This window comes from Acomys minous (assembly GCF_964271855.1).
Source record: "Acomys minous genome assembly, chromosome: 13".
In the NCBI taxonomy this organism is placed as follows: Eukaryota; Metazoa; Chordata; class Mammalia; order Rodentia; family Muridae; genus Acomys; species Acomys minous.
In genome coordinates, this window is record NC_140495.1 from 107831883 (window position 1) to 107846036 (window position 14154).

General features: G+C 55.2%; 1 protein-coding gene across 4 annotated transcripts in view; it reads left to right on the plus strand.

Moving 5' to 3' along the window:
* Positions 1 to 14154, plus strand: part of CPNE5 (copine 5) — a 114768-nt gene that overhangs the window by 27448 nt on the left and 73166 nt on the right. The window contains exon 1 of one of the 4 annotated variants that reach the window (XM_084754039.1): positions 4653 to 5183. The exons of 2 other annotated variants lie outside the window; for them this stretch is intronic. In XM_084754039.1, coding sequence (XP_084610165.1) covers positions 5089 to 5183 — 95 coding nt within the window. In that variant the 5' untranslated portion in view covers positions 4653 to 5088. Of the gene's footprint in view, positions 1 to 4652; positions 5184 to 14154 lie in introns of those variants that run through there. One more of the 4 variants, XM_084754040.1, reaches the window with a different exon arrangement.

A 14154-nucleotide genomic window follows, 5' to 3' on the forward strand; every position in this document is an offset into this window, starting at 1 on the left:
AGGGAAAAAAAAAAATAGAAGATGCAAAGGCCTAAGTCGTGAACTGCAGGCCCAGGCAGGAGGCCCACGTGGCTGGCTGTGGTCACTGAGGTGATGAAGAAGAGGCAGCCGGCCAGGCCATGGGATGTTCCAGGGTGGATGACAACCAAGGAGGGTCTTGAGCAGAAAGGTGACACGTGCTCCATGGGTCAGCATACCCCCTGCTTGTGAAGGCTCCAGGTCCTGGACTATAAGGGCAGGAAGCCTCCATCTTCTGGAGAGAGGATGAAGAGAGGAAGGCTAAAGGCAGGCAGGTGGTAGAGGGACAGCCAGGCTTGGGAACTGGTCCCAAGGGAAGGGCTACAGCAACGTTTTGAGCCTCACTTTGAGTTGGTGGCACCAAGCAGGATGGGGCGGGAAGACGGTCCTGGCCAGCGGCGCGCATTTCTCACGGAGTCCAGCATCCTTCTTGCCCCTCTAACCCTAGTGGAAATGGCTCTGCCCCACCCTATCTGAGGCAGGTCCTCGATGCTCATGGGTACCCAGCCTCACTGTTATTTGTGGGGTTTCTCATAGGGGAGACTCTGATGACCCTGAGCTCATACTCTACTCTAAGCTTCTCAGTAACCAAAGGGGGTTTACCCTACTCGGTCCCCGACCCAAGCCCCTTCTATTATTTCTATTCATGGACGGAGTCTCCTTCCCACTGCTGTGGTGGTTTCAAGTTTCCCTTCTCCCCCTGGGGCTGCCAGGTAACAGCAATCAGTACAGGGTGTTTACCACACAAGAACTTCCGAATAAGCAGGTAAGTGGTGGTGGTGAGGGGTCATCCATGTCTCTAAGTTAAGGCTATGTGCCTTGCCGGGTCCAAGGCTGTGTTCACTCAACAGACAGTGTTCTCAGGTAAAGTGTGGGCACCCACCACCACCACCACTGTCCCCTTGCACACTCCTGCTCCAACTTTCGCATCAGCTTTCTCCTGTCGCAACAGGGCAGATCCGAGGGCAGCGGCACTTACTCAAAGTGCCTGTGGAGGGGAGGGGAGGGGAGGGGGGGGAGGAATGCAGGCGGCAGCTGCCTCTTCTGCAAGGAGCTGGGCCCCAGCCCTCAGTGCTTTTCCCCTCCTTATCGATGCTGCGAGTTGCCTCTCAAAATTGCTCCGCTGTCATTAACACCACAGATGAGGTCAGATGAAGGCCGTCTGCAGTCTTGGACGGCAAAGGCAAAGTGCTGATGCTGACTTTTCTAGATCTTCGGGGGGCACGGCCCAGTCCGTGCTCGTAGTTGTTAATCAGAGGCGTGACAGTGCTTACGTGGTGGGCGGGCCAGGGCCAAGGTTGCTTCTGATACGTGTTCTAGGCCCACAGAGGCAGTCTACAGCATGTGTTGGGTCACCAGAGGGTTTGTCTGGGTGTGCAGGTGGCCCGGTGACCCCAGCACTGTCACCCCTTCTAGAGGGTAAATCCATCTAGAGGTAACACTGCGTGGGTTGGCTTTGAGCTGTCGGTGAGTGAGTCGTTTGAGCAGAGGCCAGGAGTCACACTCCTGACACCAGCTAGCTTTGTGTCCTGGGCCTCACTGGTTGGTTGGCCATAGGGCAGACCACCTCTCCACTGGTGCTCCCTTTTGGACAGCCTGGTGGCAGCCGGAGCCTGGCATTGTGTCCTATCACCTACCTCCTGGCTTCCTCTTCTACCTCAATCGACCTTTAGCCTCTACTCCAGACACACGCATTATGGTTGCCAGGCACAGATCTTTGGGCAAGGTTCTACGGGTCTCCCTGAAGAAAGCAGCTCAGCCTCGCTGCCACCAGCAGCGGTGGAACAAAAGTTAAGTCAAGTACACATGTGCTCATGGCCACCTGCTGGAGTCTGTGACTCAGGCTGAGACCTTCCCTGGCTCTGGGACAGGCAAGCACTGCCATTCTGTGTGTCAGGCTAGCAGCGTCAGAAGGCGAACCCCTCTGGAACAGTGTCACCGCGGTGCTCGCAGCTGGCAGAAGCTGCATAAACATTCCTGTATGGAGCCGGGTGTGGTGGCGCACACCTTTAAGCCCAGCACTTGGGAGGCAGAGACAGGCGGATCGCTGTGAGTTCGAGGCCAGCCTGGTCTACAAAGCGAGTCCAGGGCAGCCAAGGCTAACACAGAGAAACCCTGTCTCGAAAAACACAAAAACAAAAACAAAAAACAAACAAACAAAACTCATCCTGTTTGGGCAGATGGAGAGTGAGAAGAGGCCTAGGACCCGGTCCGTGCACTGGCTCAGGCGTCCACCCAGCTGCCTTGCTTCCCCTGACATCTCAAACACTTCCATCCCGTCGGTCTCAGGGCTGGTTCCAGCACCCATACGAAGGCCTCATTCTCAGTGTCATCTCATTGTCACCTTCTTCGTCCCCTGACTGCAGGCCCTTTATGCCATCTTCCACAGCACTCCTCAATTCTGCCCAGCTATTCTGTCTGCATATCCCAAAACCCCACTAGCCTGGGACTTTTAGGGACAGATACTGTATCTTTTTTGCTCTTTGTTGTTGTGTTTTGTTTTGTTTTGTTTTTTGAGACAGGGTGTCTATAGTCCTGTGTGTCTTGGCACTGGGCTGGAACTCACACAGATCCTCCTGGCTCTGCTTCCCCAGTGCCAGGGTTAAAGGTGTGTGCCACCGCGCCAGGTTATTTTATTTTATTTGCCTTTTTATCCAAGCCTAGGACAGGACTAGACAAAAAAGTTACCCGATAAAATTTGTTCTGTTTTGCCAACGAGCCATAAAGAAAGTGCAACAACTAGGGGTGTGGGGTGTGGGTGGGTGGGGGACAATACAGACTACATGCTTCTGCAAAGAGACCCTAGAGTCGCCACTCCACATGCTGTCACTTTTCAAGGCCATCAGCAGAGCAACCTCCCTGCCTCCCTACAGCTGTCACCCCAAAGAGGACATCAGAGAGGGAGGGGGAGGCCACCTGGTGAACCGCACTGCCCTTGCTTGCCCCATGCTCACAGCATGCCTGTGATGGAGGGGTGACCCAGTCTTTGCCCAATCATTTAGATTGTCTTTTAAAACATATTCCTGCCAGGCTGTGGTGGCACACGCCTATAAATCCAGCATTCAGGGAGGCAAAAGCAGGTGGATCTCTGTGAGTTTGAGGCCAGCCTGGTCTACAGAGCGAGTCCAGGACAGCCAGGGCTACACAGAGAGACCTTGTCTCAAAACAAACAAACAAACAAAAACAAAACAATAGTGAAATTAAAAACACACTTCCAGTCATATATTTTGACAAGCTACTTCAAATCTTTGTGCTTTGGTGCCATCCTGCTATACAACGCTGGAAGCTGGATTCACTCTAAGGACACAGACAGAGCCCTGGGCTGGAAGGAACTCCTTAGGTTCCACTCTTCTGTCTCATTACCATATTGAACGACGGTTTTAGACTTACGCTGACTAGTAGCTCACTTGTGGCTCAGACTGCATTTTGTTCTAAATTTGAAATCAATTGAAAATTGAAAAACAATTAAAGCAAACAAAACACAAAGAAATAAGCAGGAGACTGACTTGTTCTTTGTACAGGGAGGTCCCCAGGCCCAACCCCAAAGTGAATTGTTCTGGTTTTTACTTCCTGGGGAATTCCAGTGCCCCTCCCCACAGCCCCCATCCTCCCCCCACCCCCAGGTGACAGAACTGAGTCCAGCTGATCTGGAGCCATAGGTAAACAGAAAACACTTGTGCAAAACCAAGGAAGGTGTTCTGTTTGTCCTCAGCTCTGGCTGATGTGTTGAAAATTGATTTCAAACAGCGTTCGTGCGCACCTGCTCGGAACGCCCAGCTGCCAGAAGCCCACCCCTGACAGCGACAGGCGTCCACGATGTGTTAGGTGGTGTGTGAAAAAGTTGAAGCTACGCTGAGGCTGAGGAGGGGCCGTGGTGGATTTGCTGGAAAGGAAACTGTTGTGCACAGCCTCCAGGAGCCAGCTTGGCGGCTTGGTGCTGCAACCCCAGGGCCAGAGGGCAGGCTGAGCAGAGCAGGAGGCTCCAGGCTTGGCTGGGAAGACACTGCCTGAGAGATGCTTTGACCGCCCCCCTCGCTTCCCAATGCTCTGAGCTTGGCAGACTGGGAGCTGGCTCAAATCTCTGAGGCCATCCTTCCAGACTAGTGGAGGAAGCTTCCAGACCTGGGGGTTGGTTCAGCCCTTACGGTCACGACGAGAGGAGGAGGAGAATGAAGGAGCTGGGTAAAGGTTCGGGCGACTGGCCAAGACCAGGGTTGGCGGGCACCAGAGGCAGATGAGCAAGTGTCCACAGACCCACCCTACGTGGGAAACCAGACCTGCCCTCCTGGCACAAGAGGAGATGGAGGTTTAGACCCTCCCGTGGTGGCGCACACACTCAGCAAAGCCCTCTTACCAGAACCCCGCCTCGATGCTGCCCAAACTGGTGTCCCTTGGACCGTTCCCCTCCCCCTGCACGCAGACCCTGGACAAGTGGGGGGCGGGGGGGACTGGCGCAGAAGGCGGCGCGCGCCCTGGGACCGTCTCTAGCTGTCCCCAGCCCTATCCCTGTCATCCAAAGCCGCGTCCCCACGCCCGCCACGCGCGTGCACATACACACACGCGCGCACATTCATATACACACACACACCGCTCCCACACTCGCCCCGCGCAGACCCCGCCCCGGCCCCGCCCCGGCCCCTGCAGGCGGCCCCTCCGGCGCCCGCGGACCCCGCACGTTGCGCGCGCGGCTGGCGGGAGGCGGTGGCGACTACGGGCACATTTGATTTTCCCGCAGTCCCGGCGCCCCGAAGCTGGAGCCCTAGCAGAGGACGTGGCGCTGCGCCCCAAACCCGAGGCGGCGCAGTTCTCGCCCCCCCCCAGTCCCCACGCCCCCTCTCCGCTGCGCCCCAGCTCCATTGCCGCTGCCCCCGCCTCCCCGCAGCAGCTCCCGCGCCCCCTTCTCCGCGGCCCCCGCTCTCCGCCCCCTTCCCGCTCGCACTTCCCACGCCCCCTCTTCGCGCTCCTCTCCTCCCTTGGCCGCCCAGCCCAGGGCTCCAGCCGCTCCGGAGAAGGCGTGAATCGCGCAGGAATATTGACTAATTTGGGGTGGGGTGGGGGGGACGGTGGGCGATGGAGCAGCCCGAGGACATGGCGTCGCTCAGCGAGTTCGACTCCTTGGCGGGCAGCATCCCGGCTACCAAGGTGGAGATCACCGTATCGTGCAGGTGAGCCGCCCGCCGGCTGGGTGTCCCCCCTGCCCCGCCCCTGGGCCGGAATCCCTTCCTTTTTCTCCACAGCTTCTTCCATCCATTGCTTAGAGAGCCCGCTTTTCAGTGTCCTCGCCTCCGAGGTGCCCCGCCGCCGGTCTTCAGAGACCCCCCTGCCCTGCGGCGGGTGGCGACGGCTAAATGGGGAGCCAAGCAGGGGTCAGGTTCCCAGAAAGTTTGCCTTAGGAGCAGTTGCTTCCAGGACAGCAGGAAGAAACAGTAACAAGGGTCCCAACGCCTGAGTGGGGAGGGGAGGAGCTGCCCCCGGGGTCTCGCTTAGGCTCTCTCTGATTCACCCTCTCCAAAAGGCGAAGCGAGAGTGACTAGCGCCATCCCCCCCCCCCACCAGGCATAACCCACTGTGCCTCCTGTGACCTCGCCCCCACCCTCAGATCTACGCCCCAGCCTCCTTCCCCTCCTCCACTGTCTTAGAACCCTGAATTTGAAAGCTTTCTTTCGATTTCACCTCCAGCGAGAAGGATGAGCTGGGACACTCTCAGAGTGCGGGGAAGCCCTGGCGAACTTAAGAGTGGCGCCATTAAAAACCAGTTACTCGGATGGAAAATTCTTACACCAAAGGAGGAAAGGGCTGATGGTGAACCGTCAGAATCCCCAGGTGGGAGGAGGAGGGAGTTTGGTTTTTTGGTAGGCTGCCACCCTATAAGGCCCCTGAGATGCCATACAGGTTGGGGATGACCTCTCTGAGAAGCTGGGCCTCTCAGGTTCTCCGAACAGGACGCCCCAAGGGTGGACGGGCAGGTGGCTGGCCCCCGGCTGGCTGCTTTGATAGGTCTGTGAGGTATACTGTGGTCCAGCTAGAGCTCACCTTGAGGTCCTGGCAATGATGGCCCACGGGCGTTTCCGGAGCCCTGAAAGCACTCACCTCTGCTTCTTGCGGGTTACTGTTGGGTGAGACTTTGTCCACCTCATGACCCCTCAGCTCTGAGTTACTGAGTTGAAACACTGGGGAAGTGTAGGTAGGGCCTGAGGAATGAAGGAGGAAGGCTTCTGGGGAGCTTCTTCCTCAGGACTTGAGGTGAGGGGTGTCCCCAGCCAGGCTTTCCAAGGGGTTACTGTGGTGATTCCCAAATCTGTATCTGCCCCCCCACACACACCTCAGTCTCACACAGAGACAATTCGGATCTGCCTTTACTTTGCTGGGAGGTTCCTTGGTGGCCCGTTAGCTCTAGTGTCACCTCCGCAGCTGTCAGCAGCTGCTAGCTTGCCCTCCTGCACACAGCCCTGCCTCCCTGCCTTCAATCATGCCCGATGCCTCAGGCTCTTCAGTTGTCTCTCAGAGCCTTCCCACCTCTGAGCTTCTGAACAGCCTGTTCCCTACCAGGATAGGCTTTGTGCTTTCCACTTCCCAGGGACATCATTTCGTCCCTAAAGACACCAACCCTAAAGCACTGGGTCTCCGGGACCCTGGGTTCAGAGCCTCTGAGTGAGCATGGTGGGCAGCAATGCTCCTGTGACAGGCCCTAGAGACACTCCAGTACATGGAGGGGAAGGGTGAGAACAATGAGACTTGGGGGGGGAGGTCAGACATCTTGTGAGGGATCCCTGGCTTGCCACTTAAGGCGAACTTCCAAGCTTCAGTTTCCCAGGTGTCAAGTCTGTCTCTTCCCAGGGAAGCCCTGCTCCAAGGTAACTCACCTGCTTGTCGCACATGGGTACCAACTCTGCAGGCGGATGGAGCCGTGGGTACTGAGGGGCATGCCGCACTGAGCATCGGGTGGCCACAGGGATCAGCCCGAGACAGAAACCCTTGGTCCTTCTCTGTGGTTTCTGGAAGCTTCCAAAGGGCACAGATAACCACAACGTATGAGAGGTACCTGCTGCAGCAGAGTTGCTAGAGGTCGGGGCTCTGGGTTGACCCCGATGTCCAGGCCTCTGAAGGGACAATGTCCACATTTTGTAGAAGGCCTGGCCAAGCCCTACTTCTGCTCTTCTGAGATGACAATGAGGGAGATACGGTTTCAGTGAGGAGAGAGGAGGATGGAATGGTCACTTGGGACAGAGGGGAGGTGGCAAAACAACCTGGCTGGCCTTAATTCTGTAGGCCCATCTCTACTTTAGCTAGGGCCAGTGATCCAGGTTCCCGGGAGGGCAATACCTGAGGCACCCACATCGCCAGATGAGGCTGCCCTACCGTGAGCATCTCAGTGCCCCCTGCTGGCCACTTCCTCCAGATGGGCAGCTGGGTGCAGTGCTTCAGGGAGTTTAATGAGCTACTTCTCTGGCTCCCTTGATCTAGGCCCAGAAACTCTGCCTTGCCCTAGGGGCTGTTCTAGATACACGCTGAGCCTGACCTGGGCACTTCAGCAGAACACAGCTGCCTGATGCAGGGGCAAGGTCCTATACCTTGCCCAGAACCTCACTGGTGCTTAGTGTGTGTGCAGAAAACAAATGGTACCATGGGATGGACGCATTAGGGCCTCTGCCCCTATAGAGAACATCTTGGGCCAATCTGTGGTCCACTCCCAAGTGAACCACTACTGTCACTCTGGTAGACCCAAGACTGAGGGTGAGCCAGCCTTGCGCTATTTGACACACTGGTCAAGAGTGTGAGCTTGGCTGAGCACAGTGGTGCATGCCTGTAATCCCAGCACTATGGGAGGCAGAGGCAGGCAGATCTCTGTGACTTCGAGGCCAGCTGAGTCTACAAAGCACAGCCAAGGCTACACAGAAAACCCTTTATATGAAAAACAAAAACAGGCCGGGTGGTGGTGGTCCATGCCTTTAATCCCAACACTTGGGAAGCGGAAGCAGAAGCAGGTGGATCATTGTGAGTTTAAGGCCAGCTTGGTCTACAGCAAGTCCAGGACAGCCAAGGCTACACAGAGAAACCCTGTCTTGAAAAAACAAAACAAAAAAAGGAAAAGAAAGGAAAAAACAAAATAAAAAACAAAGGCCAGTGTGGTCTACATAGCCAGGTCCAGGATAACCAGGGCTACAGAGAGAAAGAGAGACAGACAGTCAGACGGACCTTGCCTCAAACCAACCAACCAACCCCAACAACAACAGCAAAAAGAGTGTGAGCTTGGTTTAATTCCCAGCACCCAGGAGGTAGAGGCAGACATAGCTCTGTTAGTTCCAGGCCAGCCTGATCTACATAGTAAGACTCCAGAACCAACCAACCAACCACCAAAAAACCACTGAAAACCTTTGGCTCTATCTCCCTGGGCTCAAATTTTCCTGTGAGATCACTCTCTCTCTCTCTCTCTCTCTCTCTCTCTCTCTCTCTCTCTCTCTCTCTTTCTCTCGTGTGTGTGTGTGTGTGTGTTTGTATGCAGTTGAGGCTATTGGGAAATCAAATCCATGTTAGGCAAATACACTACCACTGAGGCACACCCCAGCTCTGTGCCTGGGTGTCTGGTGAGCTGCTTCTCCTCTGTGGCCTCAGCTTCCTCCTCTGTGAAAGGAGCCTAGTGATCCCTGTCCATTACAGGGATTCAATGACTTACTGTGAGAACAGCAGCTGCTATCATCACTTGACCTCACACAGTAACAAAGGTCTGCGGCTAGTGCTGGATGCCAGGGATGGGTAGAGCCCCGGAGATGACTCGATGTGGTGTGGTGATTCCTGGAGGGAAGGTGGTTCGTGGAACTAGATTCTGGCAGACAAGGTATAAAATGTGACTTCAAACACCCCTGAGCCTTGTGCCCTTCCTTACTGACAGACCTTTCTTGACTAGGAGTATTAGCCATTCTGTAGACCATTCAAAGCTGTGGTGGTGCACGCCTTTAATCCCAGCACTTGGGAGGCAGAGGCAGGTGGATCCATCCCTGTGAGTTCGAGGCCAGCCTGGTCTACAATGCGAGTCCAGGATACCCAGAGAAACCCTGTGTCGAAAAACCAAACAACAACAACAAAGCTTACCTGTGTCCTGTGGCCACATCTTCCTCCAGAGGCCCTGTCAGCCGGACATCCCTGCCCTATGCTAGTAGCTGTATCAGCTCTGTGCTTGGGAAGAGTGGCTTGCGTTTTTCATATTACAGGGAGCCTTTGTGCTTGGGCAGGGTCGTGTTGGAGAGGTATATGAGGGCTCCTGAGACCAGGGCAGGCTGGATGCCTCCTCAGAATCTACCCCAGCTTTCCTTCCCCACCAGATGGTAGGGGCTGGTGGGTGGCTGGGTTTCTGCCCTAGAGGTTGATTACTGCTGTCTGCTCAAGCTAACACACAGCACGCTAGGGAGAGAGACACTGTGTCCTGGGCCTTGTAGACAGGTGTGAGTTCACTCTGAGCACACACAGGGGAGATGACGACAGCAGGGACGGGATGGACCTGGGGGCCATGGTGGCAACTGTGAGAGCCAGCATTACAGAAAGGAGAGCTATTTAACCACTGACCACACCCAGATATTCAACAAAGCCAGAGGAGGGTCACCATGGCACTTTTGGACGCTTACTCCAGCTGAGCAGTTGGCATCCTTGTTGAGAGACCTGTACCTGTTGCCTCTCTACTGGTGGTGGCCTTCTAAGCTAGCCCTCAGATGGCTGTTAGTTTCCAGCTGCTGTGGGACAAATGGCTGCAGTTCCCCGAACATCTGACTTTGTCCCCTCCCCAACTCGGTGTCTTGGGGCTAGGACTTCACCCGAGGTGTAGGTGCTGTCCAAGCATGCTACCTGCAAGCAGCTGCAAAATCCAGTCTCTGGGAAGGCTGGCTCCTCTAAGGGCTGTGACAGGCAAAGAGCTCTCTCTAGCCTGGTTGCTCTGGGGGGATTCGCTATCTCTGCCTCCTGAGGCTACAATTAGAGGCAGGCTGTCATCCCCACCCAGCATTTCTGTGGGTTTCTGGGGGTCCCCAGCTACAGTCTTTATATTAACAGAACAAGCGTTTCAGCTGCTAAGCCATCCAGCCCCCCAACTGTGGCTTTTTAGCTCCCCGACAATCCCCCCCGCAGTAAATTGCCGTGTTTCCTTTTTGTCTGCCTAGGAAATCAAGGCCCAGAGAGGCGAAGGCACGGGTCTGAGGTTAGGAGAGAGGTGGGTGCACAGCTTGTGTCCTCAGAGGGCAAGGCTCCACAGGGATCCTGGTAGCACCTGGCTAGCAGCTAGTGTAGGTGAGACAGAGAGCAAGTGGTTCTCCATCAGGCATGGCTAGCTAGGCTGCTGACTCTGAGGAGGCAGAGCACAGACTTCTGCGATGGAGGTGTCCAGACCCAGACCATAGGGCAGTAGCTCCTTACCCTCTCCAGCCTTCTCCTGCTCAGACTCAGGGCCTGATGGGGGTGAGGGAGGTGGCAGGGGGAGGGGGGAGGGGGGAGGCCGACGGGCTCCTCAGGAAGCCCTTGGCTGTGTGCAAGTAACAGGAAATCTGGCTGTTAGTAACCTGAACCTGAAATAACTTGTGTTTCTGAGATGGTAGTGAGTCTAGAGGTTAGCCGCCGTGGGGCCGGCTTATTAGCCACTTTGCCATGAAGATCCACATCATCCTTGCACTGGGTTGTCATCCAAACGGCAAGCTTCACTGTTACAAAGCTGCTGCCTCTATATCAGGTGTCGCAACTGCATCTAAAGACGGGAAGCAACCCGAGCAGCAAAGGGTCTTTCTGGGAAAGGGGCTTTGATCTGAAAAATCACAATCTTGAACAAATCCTCAGCAATCCCAGAGGGTGGTCAGAGCCGGACCGCATGTTCACTGCCGCCCCCATCTTTGACATAAGGGAGTCTCCGTCACATTAGAACCCGTGTGGATTCTGTTTCTGGAGGGGCAGCCATGGCTGCAAGATGACTTCAGCTTGCCAAAGGCTACCGGGCTCCTTGAAACTACAGGTGGCTGGCCTACTGTTGACTTCTTGAGGTCTGGATCCTTGCATTTTTAGGCCAGAGGACAGCCAGTGTTGGGGACAGAGATCAATTTTCCAAGGAGCCATCCAGACTCCTGACTGCCCCTGCTCCTCCTTAGCGTGACAGGCAGCAAGCCAAGGCTCTGCGCCCTTGCCGAGTGCTGCCGGGTGTCTCTGCCCTCAGCTTCCTTCTTCCCACCCGTGTGGTTCCCCACGGGTCTCAGAGCAGCAGTGTGGCCTTTGGGGCTACCTGCTCCTGGATGTCCACTGGCCTGAAAATGTGAGGAGTCAGAACTTGAGGCTGATGTTAGGCCCCTTGTGAGAATATGTGTCCATGAGGCCAGGAGTGTTGTGTCCCTTGGAGCCGGAGTTACAGAAGCTTGGGAAACACTTGATAAGGGTTTTGGGAACTGAATGGTCTTCTGCACAGGCAGTGAGTGCTTTTAATTGTGCAACCATTTCTCAGGCTCAAATAACCATCATTAAAAAAACAGAGACTCAGTCAGGCGTGGTGGCCCACACCTGTAATCCCAGCACTTGGGAGGCAGAGGCAAGTGGATCTCTGCGAGTTCAAGGCCAGCCTGGTCTACAAATCGAGTCCAGGACAAACAAACAAACAAACAAAAACAGAAGCTCTTATAAAATTCACAAGAGATGAGGGAGTGTGTGTGTGTGTGTGTGTGTGTGTGTGTGTGTGAGAGAGAGAGAGAGAGAGAGAGAGAGAGAGAGAGAGAGAGAGAGAGAGCGCTCTGCACAATGCTGACAGTGGAACTTATGGCCTGACAGTTCCCCTAGCAAGTGCTCTGCCATTGGGGACCATGCCTCTTTGGTTTCGTGAGACAGTCTCAGTGTGTACGTGCAGCTGGCCTTGGGAGTACACCATGTCCGGCTGTGCATATTTTTGTTTTGTTTTGTTCTTTGAGACAGGGTCTTACTCTGTAGCCCAGGCTAGCCTCAAACTCTTAGAGAACTGCTTGCCTCTGCCTGGCAAGTGCTGGAATTAAAGGTGTGCTCCACCAGGTCTATCCTATGGGCATTTTTATTAGGCAAATAACATCCCTGAATTTATCAGCAAGTGAGTTCATTCCCTTCAGGTGGTGAGGCAGGTGGCATGAAGGGAAGAGAAAAGACCGTGCTCAGAGCAGGAGAGCAAGCGCAAAGGCACTGGGGCAGGAAGGGCCTTAGCTCTGCTTGTAGAAGCACAGGGGTCAGTGTGGCTGGAACCATACGAGCAGTTGCAGTCCCAGCTGAGATCAGAGGGGAGGCGGGGCCTGTAACCAGAGCTTTGGGGCCCACAGCAGGGTTTCTCTGTGTATCCCTGGCTGTCCTGGACTCGCTTTGGAGACCAGGCTGGCCTCGAACTCACAGAAATCCGCCTGCCTCTGCCTCTGCCTCTCGAGTGCTGGGATTAAAGGCGTGCACCACCACGGCCCGGCAGGAATGAGTTTTGATTTACTGTCCTCACATCATTGGTGGGGAGGGGATCTCATTAAGCAAGAGTTATGGCTAACCTCTGGTTCCTGAGCACGCTAGGCTGGTGGGGAGTGGGGTGCATCAGGAAGTCGATGCGTTGCTAGGCAGGCCAAGCGGAGGATGGGGAGGGCAGCATGGGGAGAATGGACCGGCTGTGGACGTGACACGGGTGGGGGTGTTTGGGGGGAGAGCAGCAGGTCACTTCCTATTTCCAGTTCAAGCTGTGACAAGAGGCTGAGGTGTGGGGAGCCTGTCCAGGGTGACAGACTGCGATGTGGCCACGCAGGATCCCAACCTGGCTGCTTCCGAGGCCACAGCTTTCTCCCCTGACCCTGCTACTTGGCAGGGACAATTATGCCAGTGTCTTACAGCAATAAAAGCATCGCCAGCCCTAGAAGGCTCTCTGGACGCCCTGTGAGAACTGCTCATTAGGCGTGGTAAGGTTGTTTGGCAGGGAGACAGCACGGCCAGGCAGGGAAAGAATAGGATGTGACAGGGTGGTGGGCGGCAGATGCTCAGGTCTTCCTCCTGGCCTGTCTCCTTTAATGACTTCCTCCTGTGACAGTGGAGGAGATGGATGCCCTTCTGTCCCTTTCGGTGGTGCCAGCGGAAATGGAAGGGGCACTGGTGTCCCTTCCTGTGACCCTGGGACAGCCCAGGCTCTGTGACATAGGTTCTCCTGGACAACCCCGGTAACAGACTTCAGAGGTCAGATCAGTCCCTTCTAGGGATGTGAACTGGCACCTGCTTGGGATGAGGGGTCAGTTGAGTGTCCCCGGTTAGACCTGACAAAGGACCTGGCCCATGGTGTGAGTGGTTACCCATCATGTACTCCGTTGGCCAGATGTGTGGCATGAAGTTGATTTTGAAAAATGAGATGACATCAATGTGCTTTCAGGTCCTGGGGCTCTGTCATTACTGTGTCAGTTCAACTCTCCCTAGCACCAGAGGCTAGTCTCATACCAGCTGCTCTCCTGCCTCAGCCTCCCAAATGCTAGGTTGCTCGGTGTGTACCACCATTCCCAGTTCAGAGAAACCTTCCTCCCTCCTTCCCTCGCTCCCTTCCTCCCTCTCTTCCCCTCCCTCCCTTCCCCCTCTTTTCCTCCCTTCCTCACTCCCTCCCTTCCCCCTCCCTTCTTCCCTTCCCCCATCCTTTCCTCCCTTCCTTCCTGTGCTGGGGATTGAACCTGGGGCCTTCCGCATGCTAAGTGAGTGCCCTACCACTGAGCTACAACCCTTTTGATTTGTGTTCTTCTGAGATAGCTAAGTTGCCAGACTGCCACTGAACTCACTGTTAGCCCAAGCAGGCTTTGAACTTGTGATTCTCCTGCCTCAGACTCACAGGTGGCTGGGATGGCAGGCTTTGCCTTGTCCTGACCTTTGCAGCCTGGTGGTTTTCTTTGAGAATGGGATGAGGACAAACAAACAAACCTGCACACACACACACACACACACACACACACACACACACACACACACACACACATACACACACATACACACACACACACATATACACATACACACACACACACACACACACACACACACACACACACACACACATACACACACTCTCCTCAGCATCAGTCTGCTTAGTTTCAGGGATCCATGGTCCCTGCTGAGGACCCCTGGGCCTGGAATCACTCAAGTACAAGCTCA